The sequence below is a fragment of the Melanaphis sacchari genome, unplaced genomic scaffold (assembly GCF_002803265.2).
Source record: "Melanaphis sacchari strain LSU unplaced genomic scaffold, SCAv2.0 Contig36_pilon_pilon, whole genome shotgun sequence".
NCBI lineage: Eukaryota > Metazoa > Arthropoda > Insecta > Hemiptera > Aphididae > Melanaphis > Melanaphis sacchari.
In genome coordinates this window covers 5344-18877 of record NW_020271232.1, presented here as the reverse complement: position 1 = coordinate 18877, position 13534 = coordinate 5344, and the positions used below count along the sequence as shown (strand labels likewise).

General features: G+C 29.3%; 1 protein-coding gene across 1 annotated transcript in view; it reads right to left on the bottom strand.

Annotated features, from left to right (window-relative positions):
- The window catches only part of LOC112596925, a 34738-nt gene extending 21981 nt beyond the window's left edge, over nucleotides 1-12757 (bottom strand). Inside the window, exons 1-8 of the mRNA XM_025342798.1 lie at nucleotides 12725-12757; nucleotides 12444-12517; nucleotides 11457-11508; nucleotides 10956-11003; nucleotides 10745-10783; nucleotides 7389-7409; nucleotides 7194-7214; nucleotides 5925-5933 (exon numbers count right to left, since the gene is read on the bottom strand). Of these exons, the coding sequence (XP_025198583.1) occupies nucleotides 5925-5933; nucleotides 7194-7214; nucleotides 7389-7409; nucleotides 10745-10783; nucleotides 10956-11003; nucleotides 11457-11508; nucleotides 12444-12517; nucleotides 12725-12734 (274 nt within the window). The 5' untranslated portion in view covers nucleotides 12735-12757. The remainder of the gene's footprint in view (nucleotides 1-5924; nucleotides 5934-7193; nucleotides 7215-7388; nucleotides 7410-10744; nucleotides 10784-10955; nucleotides 11004-11456; nucleotides 11509-12443; nucleotides 12518-12724) is intronic.
- Between the last annotated feature and the right edge of the window lie 777 nt (nucleotides 12758-13534).

The window sequence follows — 13534 nt, the reverse complement described above, 5'->3', positions numbered from 1 at the left end:
CTATTGACGCATTCAGAACAAGCTCAATCGACAGCTTTCTGATATACGCCGGTGAAATTCCTCATCAACTTCAAAAACACCAAGACACATTAAAAACTACATTATCAAAATCGGAGTGTCGGAATTGGATCCGAAACGTCTGAATTGGTTACCGGATTGTTTCAAAACAAAAAGTGTTTGTCGTGATAACCGATTTAAATAAACACGGTTGTATCTCGACAGTTTTAATTGCTGGATGTTATCATATGATGTAAATAAGTAATAAATTATATAAGTGGACTGTATAAATCTGTATAAATATAACGCAAATATAACTTAATACAATATATTGCAGCAAATTATCTTACACGAAAGAATCTTAAGGCTATGTTAGTCCTAGCACAACATAAGTAATCCGTATAAAAATAATAATAATAACAAAGTCACAAACGTGATACTAACAAATATAAAATAATATAATAATAAATGTACAATACGTCTGACCTGGTCGTGGAAGGATGAAACGGCTCCAGACGACGTTCCGTCAATTGACAATGTCGGCCCAATAACAAACACGTAAAAGGAAACGGCGCGTCAAAAATGGCGACAAAACGGTCCGCAACCGGTCCCGGATGAACACACGAAACAATAATAAAAGAAACAAAACGCGTTTAATGCCAGTAAAAGGTAGAATCAGCAAACAAGGCGACAAAAATATAATTATATCGCCCGCACTAGCGATTAAGTCCACCTTATACCAACAACGAAAATGGATCGGTGACAAAACGAATAAAAAACCAAACGCCAGGATCATGAACAACGAACTAACTAAAAGAATGGCGACTCACTCGGTTGTTTCCGCGAACCTGATAAGGATGACATAACCTATAGCCGACGGCGCAGGTACGGCAGGAACAGTGTTTCCACGAACCAAATTTTACTGTTTTTTTTCTTGGCGTCGTCTGGCCCAAACAAAAGGTATATCCGAATTGGTTCCAGAGTTTTTAAAAATTGTGTCTTGATTGTTATGGGCTACGAGATATACTAATTATATAAATATATATAATATAATGTTTATGAGCTACGAGATATGCTAATATATAATATAAAGTGTAATATTGCTATAGGTGCTAGCGATAATAATATAGATATATATGTGATCTAAATATTAGATTCATATTTTGTAAAAACATTGTAATAAATCAAAATAGTAGTTGTTAGGCGAGGTCGTTTTGCATTTCCAAGAATTGCCAGTAAGAACGATAACGTCCTGGAGATTGTTGTTTCAAATGTGAAAACAACTCCAAGAACTAATCTAAATTGGAAGGTTGACAATTACAACAACAAGAGATTTCCTTGTATATAAGGGAGTCCGGAGACCAACAGGGGCAGATGTACCAGAGCTATGAAGACCTGAGCAACTTCACGACACTCAGCCACTTTTTGTAACAGTTACATGTATTTCGTTTATACGTAATAAACACATTATTGTTCTTAAGAGTTGTAAATTTCATTTAAATAACATCCTGAGTCTGGATCTGATATTGGCACGCAACATGATAATAATGTTACGTACCGTGTTATTTTACACATATATATTATACGAAGAGGTGATGTGTATACCGATGGAATAACATATTCAAACAGTGTAGTATCGAACGGCTATGGCGATCACCTGCACATCGTGATATTTAATATAATGAATAAGACATGATCACACGTCCTGGACTTCTCAGAAATGATGAGTAAACGATAGTGTTAACATTGTACTATTTAATATGACAATCAAGACTTGATCACACGTCTTGTAATTCTTAGAACCGATGAAATCGCAGGAAAGGCACCCAACTGAATAATACATTTAATTTAGAGAGCTCCTTTAGGTCATCGGAAGTCACCACCTCCTCAGTCACCACTCTTGACGGTTAACCATATATAAGGGAGACCAGGGCAAGAGCTCAGCAGACGGTTAGGGATATTCGAGACGCTCAGAGGCAGGTCGTAACACCACTCACGGTCTCGTCTATCAGTATTTCAGAGGCAGGTCGTAACACCACTCACACCATCTTGTGCTTATAAAATTGTATTCTTGTACGAGTTAATTGTATTAAATAAAGACTTAATCTTTTAACTTGCAAACATTAGTATTTCTATTTCTACGTTGATATATGTATCGACGTTGACATAACGGACGCAACAATAATAATAAACAGTAAAAATTTATAAAAATCATTTTTTTTTAAAATTCAAATCTTAAATTAAAAATATGAAATAAATAATAATAAATATAGATAAGTAGGTATATCTTTTTTTTTTTCAATTTATACATTTTTTTCTTGTATAGTTATCATTTTCTATTATCGAGGTAAAAATGTGTAATAAACATTTTTTTAAAAGTAAAATCTTTTTTTAATTTTTTAATTTTATAATTTACAATCTGTTACAGAATAGAAAAACGAGTAAAAATGATGTAAGAATAATGGCTTGAGAGAAACACAAATTATAGAAACCTTTCAGTAAAGGCACTTTGACAAATCTTAATTTAAAAATATAAAATCATGGGCGTCCCCCGAGGGGGATGGCAAGACGGAGCATTTGCCACCCCCCTCTAGAATATTGTTATTTTCACGGTAATCGGTAAAATTTCCAATAAGAAATTAGCTTCTAAAAATAGGTCTATTTATGTTGCCATATGACAACACACGATGTTAATGGTTTTAATATAGCATATTATATATATTGTGTATAGAAAAAAATTATCTTTAATAATAATTGGATTATTGTATCTTATCGTATTTTTTGAGTGTTCATATGGCAATAAATTATTAGCTGCTTGCTGGTGCATCGTGTATAATATTATCATGTAACCTTCATCATAATATATCTATCATAATTTTTTAATACGGCTCGTGGATACTCCCATTAGTTCAAACGCAGCTTTCGATCAAAACGAGTGTCATCGCGTTCTCAACGTAATAAAATATACAAATCTTAGCAAGGTAAAATCTTTTTATTACATTAATTATGGACATACGGAAGTTTTTTAAAAACCGTAAATTAGACGATAGTCTGAATGGACCTTTTGATAAAACAAATAGTCTGACTATAGAGACTAATTCCACAAGTACAATTGATATTACTGACTTAAATGAAGGTGGCAGTATTACTGAACAAGTTTAAAATGTTGATGACAAGGAAATGGCTTATTTTAAAAATGATATAAGAAATTACTTAGCAATTTTAAATATTGACGATGCTTTAAAGTTCGATAGTTTGTGTAATCCATGGGTGCCATCTACTTCATATAATTTTAAAAATTATCTAAAATCGGAAAATGGTCGTCCATTTGGGCACATATGGCTGGAAGAAAATAATACTAATATGGCTATCATATTCGGCTATTGGCAGTGTAAAAGTAGCTTTTTATCGAGTATATGTGTATTATTTAAGACAAATGTTTATGGGGGTAGACAAGGAGGGTTTATAATTAAACCATTTACAAAATATAAAGATTTCCAAGCTTGTTGTCGATCACACCTATCATCACAATGGAATATTGAGTCTACAACACGAGCAAATGATTTTTCAATTGTTATGAAAGGTAACAAATTAAATGTTCTTGAACTGGCAAATTCAGGGTTACAAAAACAACGAATATAATAGACAAAAATTAAAACCAATAATTTCAATCATTTGTTTTGTGCTACTTATAATATTTTTCTACGAGGAAAAACGTAGAGAACCTCTACGAGGCGTATTTTATGATTTTTTAAATTTTCGGATTGAATCAAGTGATGAATTATTACAAAAACATAAATCAGAAAATGCGGGATATGCCAAATATACATCACCTCGAATTCAAAATGAAATCTTTTTTATATGCGGAAAGTTAATTAAAAATGAAATAGTTAATTTAGCTAACGCAGCACATGCTTATTCTGTTATTGCTGACGAAACTGCAAATATTTCTGGAACAGAACAATTGTCAATAGGAATTCGATTTTTAGACAAACACTCAAATCAGCCAAAAATTCGGGAAGAATCTTTGGGATTTACTCCATTAGACAAATTAAATACGCAATCCATAGCTACAAACATAATATCATTTATGATTGACTGTGGTTTAAATTTAAACAAACTTTATGGGCAAGAATATGATGGTTGTGCTACAATTGCCGGACAAGAAGGCAGTGTTAGTAAATTAATTCGTGACAAATATACCATAGCGTTATTTTTTCATTGTTCTAATCACAGGTTAAATTTAGTTAAAAATGATTTAAATAAAATAATGATTATTCGTAATACTACTGAAACTATAAAAGATATTATAAGATTTTCCGTGAAAATGCGCTTAGATGAAAACTTTTACCTAATATACCATTTTTTTGTGAAACACGCTGGTCGTCTAAATACAAAAGTATAAGAGTATTTTCAGAAAATTTTATTTTAATAATGAAAAATTTAAAATCATTATCAAATAATGAAGGATATTCGAATTCTAATACAAGGCAACGAGCTCATTACTTATATTCTGCAACCTCAAATTCATCATTCTTAATTTCTATTATTACCATGGCGAAGTACAGTGTTATTTTAGAACTTGTAACAAATATGTTACAAGTTGTTTCATCAGATCTATATAAAGTTAGGGAGCATATTAATTCATTACTTATCATCGAAATGACGCTTATAACATTTTTCAAACATTATTAACGATGTGAAATCAATCGCCATTGAAATAGATTTTGCCATTACAATTTTTGGCAAAATACGGACTGCCAAGATATTGATTTTAACGATTTGTTAAATTGTAACTGTACATTTTTCCCAAGTATAGCTGTTGCTTTAGAAATATTTTAATCTCTTCCGGTTTCATGTTGTACAGCAGAACGTTCTTTCAGTACAGTAAGACGTGTTAAAACATGGCTACGGTCAACGATGTGTGAAAATAGATTGTGTGGGACATGTATGTTGAGTGTTCATCAAGAAAAAGTAAATTTAAATAAAGAAAAATTTATTGAAAATGCACTGACACATTTTGTTAGAGAATGTCCACGGAGATTGCAATTTATATTTGATGAAAAAGAATTATATATAAATAAAAATAATAATACCTAATTATAATAATGAATATAAAAAAAACGTATAAAAAAATTATCATTTATTTTTTAAATTAATTTTTGCCTCCCCTAAGAAAATTATCTGGGGACGCCCATGTCTTTAGTGCTTTATTAGCTCTAAAAAACTTATTCACAAACAATAAAATACATAACCCACAACATTCAAGCAATATTAATCAAAAAATTAAAATAAATATTAAACTTAGGTGGGTACATTCTCACTTTGGTGTTGCAGGAAATAAACAAGCAGACAAATATGCCGATCTTGCGACGAAAAAAATTTCTAATCCTACAATAAACAACATAGCTTCTGATGACATAAAAAATTCCATTATCAAAAAAGCCCCCTCATCATGGCAGAATAACTGGAATTCAATACCAAATACCTTATAACTTAAAAGCATTAAAAAACAATCAAAAATATATCACACCCTTTCATACTTTAATAGACGTCAAGACATTGTAATTACCCGTGTTAGAATTGGATCCTCCATGCTCAAATACTCATTTTTAATCAGCTTAGATCCTCAACCAATATGCGAAACATGCTACCAAATATTTAAAATCGAGCACACATTGCAGGAATTCACATAATACATTAATACACCTCAATATACCATCTAACATAGAAAATCGACGAACACAAAACTTTAAAAATTATTACATTCTTAAACTTTACAAATATTATTAAAATATTGTAAATAAGTTTAAATTATATAAGTTAACTAAATTTAAAAATAAAACGGGCTAAAATCCATTGCCGTTGAAGCCTTATTTCAAATAATAATAATATAAAAGAAATAGTCAATCATATCATGAACTTACTATCAACAGCTGTGAAATTATAAAAGTTAATCATATATATATATATATATATATATATTGGTATAATTATTAACAGATTTATTAATACATTGCCATTTGGATTTTAGAATACGGTGAATCAGTTTAAGTGAAATAATTGCGGTGTCGTCTTAATAATGGTGGCCATAATAGTATTTAAAGTTTTAGGAATGTCAGCTGTATAAATGTTAAATGAGTCGGGAGAAATGTGTCTACCTCGGGGAACTCCAGCTTTAATTTATTAGTGTGAAGATACCAAATTGCCGTACCAGGTTATGTTAGTAGGGTTGAATAACAGTTCTGATAAATTAATTCGCACAATTTTGTGATTTAATATGGTATTTTGCATAGTTTTAGAGAATTCGTTCAATTTTATTAAACCTAGTAATAAAGAATGATGCATAGGGTATAGTTTTGGAGCTTCGTTTTATTTAAGGGAGACAGGAGTGGGATCATAAGAGTTAAGATCATTTAAGTTGTTAAAAGTTAATTTTATATATATAGGTAATGTTGAAATACTGAAATCTTAAATGCCAAGGTTTTTATTTTGGTGTTGTGGCCAGTAGATGGGACCATTTAAGAATATGTGTGTATAATTGTATATAGTAGGTTACGAATTTTTCGAAGTATTTTTTCTCTTGGATTGTCATATGTTTGGCATTGAAATCGCCTATCAAAATTGTTTACAAAAATATTTAAAATGTTCTTATAGTTTTGAATTAATAGTAGGGTAGATAGGAACGAAAACAGAAGATATTTTGATTGGTGTATGATTTAATGTTCTTTAGACATTAGTTACTTGTATAAATGTATAGTAAACGTCTGATTAGCCGGATGTAAATAGTGTTTTATTTTAGGTTATATTATTAAATACGATCCTACATACGCAGTGTAACCAGCATAAATTATTTACTATCATTAGATAATAGTTTGTCAGAGACTGTTATAAGGAGTCTTATTAATAGATATTAATAGATATTGTAGTGATTTAATTGAGCATTATTACTTTTAAGTCAAAATAAAGTAAACTTTAAAAAATAGATAAAGCTTGAAATTAGATTTAGATCTTATTGTGGTTATTCTAACGTCAGGGTTATGCTTAAAAAATTTGTCATTTTATTCTTTAAAGTTGACCAAATTGCATTATATTACATATTTTTTTTTTTTAATTTTAAACGAAATAAAATAGTCAGTACTATTATGAACTTAGTTAAATATTACTGTAATTATAAAAAAAATGTATGGCCTTACTCATTTTATAAACGCCTTTTGCTATAAAATATAAATACAATAAAGTGATTAAAATTATTTTATTTTATAAATTATGTTTAATGATAAAATTCGAGATGTAAAGAAAAGTTATACTAATACATAACTCGTTAAATTTAATAGATAATTTTAAACAACTATGCCAATTAATAATAAATGCAATATAATAATACATACAGTATTTCTCCAATGTTTTTACTTTAAAAATTATATTTAATGAATGTTAGTGTTATTTTAAAATAATTCTTATGTTATAGTTCATTTTAGTAATATATGTAAGCGTAGTATATAGTTATTAGTAATATGATATGTATAGTGGTGTATGTGACTATGGGACCGGACGCGCCACCATGAATCTGCCGATTCAGCAATTCCTACCCTGGCCGTTGCACAGAGAGGCCCCCTGGTCACGACCGCTCCGGCAGTCGTTACGCGAGACGCACTCAAGCAGAACCTCATTTGTTTAAACAGAAATTCTATGTATTAAATTAAATATCTTTTTAAGTTTATAGTAAATCGTAATTCTATTCTATTATTTTAACCGTCTAATTCTTTCGCAACGTCCTGACTTCCTTTTACCCACGTAATTAACGCGCCGGTACACATCATTTGGTGGCAGTGGGTGTCAAAAATTCCATTGTTAAAGAATTCGTTGAAGAACCTACGTGTACTACCGCTTTTCCTTACGGGTAGAAGACCAGAAGTTATCAGAGCATCAAGAAACTACGACAAGGAACTCCAAAGCATCTCAGAATCAAAAGATTAATTAGCAGAGCATCAAGATTTTCAAAAAAAAAACGTCAACACCAACACCGCCGTCGCAGAGGACGTCACCGCCGCCGAATGCCGCCCAACTACGAACATAACCGACGATCATCGTGTCTCCACGGCACATCAGCCACAACGAACGAGTATGGAGTGTCAAGGACATCAGCGCCGCCGTCGTCGACGCAATACTACATAGGTCACAGCTGCTGTTATCACGTATCAATCAAAACACAGTCATCAGTTTATCACAATCAACAATGTTTTTATATATAGTCGCCTCGTTCTTGTAAGCTATCCAATCATCATTTTATTTATCTTTCTCTTCATACTAATTAATCACTACACATAAGCTCAAACAGATTTATACAGCTGTGAAATAATATGAAATTAATAATTGTACAATTTAAGGGGAGGGAAAATAAATTGAAATCAATACAGTAAACGCAATCGTGAATAATTTTGTACTATAATAATTTAATATTATTAATGCTATAATTTTGCTGTATAATTTTTTTTTTATTTTATTTGCTTTTACTCATATTGTTTGCATGGAATCGGAAGGGTAATTAAGAAAATTAATTAATTAGTCTATTCTATATTGTATAGTTATTTACTCGGACTAATTATTTTAAATTAATCGTAGTCTATGTCAGATACTGATCAAAGTGTAACCACCAATTCTGAAAATTTTATAGATCTTGAAAGTAGTGTTAGTATCCCTTCTAGTAGAGAACTGTACGAACCCTCAGACGAAATTGACTTAGATGATAGTAGGTTCAACAATATATCGCATTCGGAACATATTTTAGACTGGCCAATCCATTTTATAAGTAACACTGACTCGGTCCTCGAAGACGCAAAAAACTTACTTAAATTAACTCGTAAGTAAAATCAAGCAGTAAAAGAAACAATAATGTCAAAGTTTATGACCACACACCAATCTCTAAACTTGAACTTTGTTCAATGGGGAGAACGCAGATGATAGTTTTGCATTTCATAATGCATGTGAATATGCATTACAAAGTATTGACCCGACGGAGAAAGAAAATCTAATCAGGGGCATAACAACTCGATTAATAGGCAAGGCCATACGTCCGTTCAGACATGAGAAACCCACTACTTACAAAGAACTTAAGGAAATCTTGGATCTCACTGTTAATAAAAAACAAACGTTAACCCATTTACATTCGAAATTATCAACATTTAAAATAACTTTGGGAGAGTCTATTCAACAATATAGCGACAGAGTAGAACAATTATACTACGATATCATAGAAGCATCCATGGCAACAAAAGAAATTTCTTGTATGGAAGATTTATCCAAGATAACAGAAAGGCAAGTTCTATCAGCATACACCGAAGGATTACCACATGATAGAAAAATCTTAATAAAAGCTAGTAGACCGAATAAATTATCGGACTGTGTCCAAATTGCATTGGAAGAAGAGACATCACGCATAAATCAAAAGGAAATTCGCAAAAAACATTAACGAATATGAAAATAATGAGTCAGATTTCAAATCAAGTAATAATTATGGAGTTCAAAATTATGGACAGCTCAAAATTTCAATTGTTAAAGTCGAATTATAAAGCCATGGCAGAAGGCCTGTACCAACTTACAATATAAAATCAATGTCACTGAGTTCTGGTACCCGTGCAAACAATTTGATCAATCCGTTAACACGTATCTATTTGAGATTGAAGCTAATCTGGAAAACATTTGGACAACAATAGGGCAGGAGGCTGTTATGGAAGAAAGAGTCCGTCGCAGTTTTGGTACTACATTCACCAAACTGGCAAAAGTGTTATTCAGCTCAAAATCGTTTTTGGATGTAAATTCGATTTTTCAAGGAATCAAGGATCTGTCCATGGTAAAAAAATCAACAAGTGATTTAGTGATTTAGTAGAAAATCAAACTAGGTTAGTCCAAACAACTATGAACAAAATTTAGAAATCTATCACCAATATCTCTGATCATCAGCAAAAACTCAAAGAAAATTACCAGCTTCAACAAACTCAGGCAAACAAAAATTCCATGCCAATTAATACATTAATGGTAAAAACTACTTTATTAGAACAATCTATTATTCTGGAATCACTCCTCAATTAATACGCGTATGAAACACAAAATCTCATTTCTATCATTAATTCAGCAATTCATGGAAAAATTCATTCCACAGTATTACTACCAATAAAGCTTCTTAGGGAACTTAGAGCGATCCAATTAACGTTACCTGCAGGAACCCTACTCCCAGTAGAACCGAAAGTACAGAACATACCAGAGTTTTTATCAATATCTTCGATTTCCATACTACAAAAAGATTTTCTTCTTATCTTCGCATTTCAATTCCCAATAATTACTGTAGATAGCTACAAAATGTATCACCCCATTCCATTACCTTTTTATATGGATGATGATAACGCTGTTATCATCGAACCAGAGATTGACTATATATCTTTTAGCGACGATAGTGAATTCTATTTCACTCTGATTTAACAACAAAGTGATTCTTGCACTAGACTAAGTCCATACACCATTTGCAAAGGCAGCGAACCAATTCAACGAAGGGCATCCTCTAAAATTTGCGAGGTTAAAATTTTAAAAAATCCACAATTTCTTCCAATTTCATGCAAGAGTAAAATATATGTAAAACTAGATATAAGCATTTCGAACCGATTAGTTAAAACTTATAGGATAGAAAATTTAAACTAGAAAAATTTAAATTTATTTTATGTACATGTTTATTCATTATTGTATTACTCACAATGTTCTTCACAAAATTCTCTTGGACTTTTCGGGGTAACTGTAATAAATGAATAAAAATCTTTATTATTTGATTGTGTTTTTTTTTTCACTTGATACATAAAAAATATAAAAATACTATCACAAGTATAAGTTCAAAACGTTTAAATCTAACTTTATAATTAATTTGAAACACACTTATAATACTGAAACATTTTAAGAATAATACTTACGTTCAGGCTTAAAATCTATGATTTCATTGTAGTACGCATATATATAATCTATCAGAAATTATAAATATTATAATCTATATAATAGTTTCCTTATTTTTAAAAATATGTGTCAAATTCTATGGATAATAATATAATACAAATGCTTTCATAAATGACGAAATAATAATATTAGGGATTCCCGTTATCTGGAAAAAATAATCTGGCTATCATTTATTAACTGTTACACTCCAACTTGCTTATTACAATGAGAATATGTGTATATATAATTATAATAATATGTTAATTTTTAAATATACCTATTTATATCGTCTATATAATATTATATAGTAGGTATTAAAAATGTTTGCATGACTGCAGTTTGGGTATACAGTCGACAGTTGTAAAAACAACAGTTCTTAACCAACAACACCCATATTAGTCAAACAATTTAAAACTTTGGCTAAGATTTATAAAAGATAATTAATGTCTGTAGCGATCATAAAAATGTATTAAATAACATACTTTGTATAGTATTAATTTCTGATAGTAGTGATTTTCCATACGTCCTTTCTTGCTGTAAAAAAAATATATAAAACACAATAATATTTGATTTGTGATTTTTGAAATAGTATGTTAAAACTTGAAGAAGCTATGAAATTAAAAAAAAGAAGAAGATTTCTCTATAATCATTATGACATAATTTCAAAGAACAAAAAAATGCTAAACTACAAGTAGCAGACTGTGAGTTCAAATTACTTTGTTACTCATTATTCAAATACCTACTAAAAGATAACAACATCTTTTGTTTATCTTTCATTGTGTGAAACTTATTGATAATTGATAATGATTAATACCTTGTTTTTCTTGTGTCTTACTAGAAATGATTATATACAGTAACTATTTAAATTCAATAAGGTAACATCTAAAGCGTTGATTATTTTATTTTCTAATTGGAGTGTATTATTGACATACTGAATAATAAAATAAATTATGATATCGTATTAATGTATATTAATAAAATTGAAATCAATTTCAAACGTTAAGAACAAAAATAAATAAACAATTCATAGAACTCTAATTAATTATTATTAAATGTGATTTGTATTTTAAAGAAATATTTGGAAGAATAAAATATTGAAATTGCGTTGAAAGTTATACTTGATGTATTATATATTTTCATTCTCATTTACAAAGCCTTAAAAAGAATCAATACTATAAAGGCATTAGTTTTTTAATATATTTATCAATTTTTAAGGTTTTCAACTAAATAATATATAATATTACATTTTGAAAGTTTTGATTTAATGTGAATTGAGTGTAAACTATTTCTAATTATTATTATTATAGTTTTATTAACAATAAGTATTTATGTAGATATAAAAAGAACTATAATGACTGATTGCTTTATTTTTTATTATAAAAAAAAAAAAATAATAAAAAATAGTTTTAACTTAAATAAGACAGTTAAGTCGATGAGTATTAAATTTAAAATAATTTTACGAAACTCACCTTGTCTATAGTATATTGGATTAATTTATTATTTAATTGTGATTCAAATTTGAATGCTGAATTCTGACTAGCAGCTAATATTTCATGATTGGTATTCGCAAACATGAGTTACCACAAAATTAATGGAAAAAAAAAATGTTCTATTATATTAATTTATTATACAGATATACGATACACGCCATATAGGGTGTTATAGAATATTATATGTCTAATATTTTTTTTAAGCGTAGGCATCAAATATATTTTAAAGATATAAATCATAACCTCATTAAATTACTTACGATATTGCATTGCGAAATTGTAATTTATAAGTGGTAATTTATCTACAGATATACATTTAATACATCAGGTGTTTATTACTCTCTCATATTTTATGGAGATTTATGTATCGCACAATTTTTATATTAACATGTATTGAATACAAATATGTAATAATTAGGGGTGTGAATTTGTAGGAAAGTATATTTTTTTAAACTGATTATGAATTTGAATTATGTTACAAAAGTTCCATTTATGAAGATTTTATTTTGAATTATTCGACGTTTTTAAATGTTTAGGTCATATTTTTATTTTAGTTTATTTCTTCGTATTTTTAATCAAATTCTGCCAATTAACATTTTTGAGAATATATTTTTGTTTTACACAGGTTGTACAAACCTCAAATTTATATTTTACATAAGCTGTATGCGGGTCAAAGATAATGATTCAATAAAATAAGGTATTATTGCTAGTTATCAGTGGCATCTAATTATATCAGTCACGAATTTCCAAAATGGTTGATTAATAATTTTAGAAGGTTATTGTTATTTAGTACCTTTTCGACGTTCGCGAGGATACTACAATTTTTGTCATTTGAAGTGCATATTTTATTGCATTTTTGAAATTTTAAAAGAATTTTTTAAGGTTATTCATTGTTTTAAATTCACAGACCTGGTCATAATTATAAAATAGTTTCACCTATTTTATATGATTAGGAATATAATATAAATAACAAAAATTGATCCGATAACACTTAATTATAATACTATAAATAAGCATACTTACACATAAACCCGACTATTTTTAAACACTCTGTTATTTTGTTTCCGAAA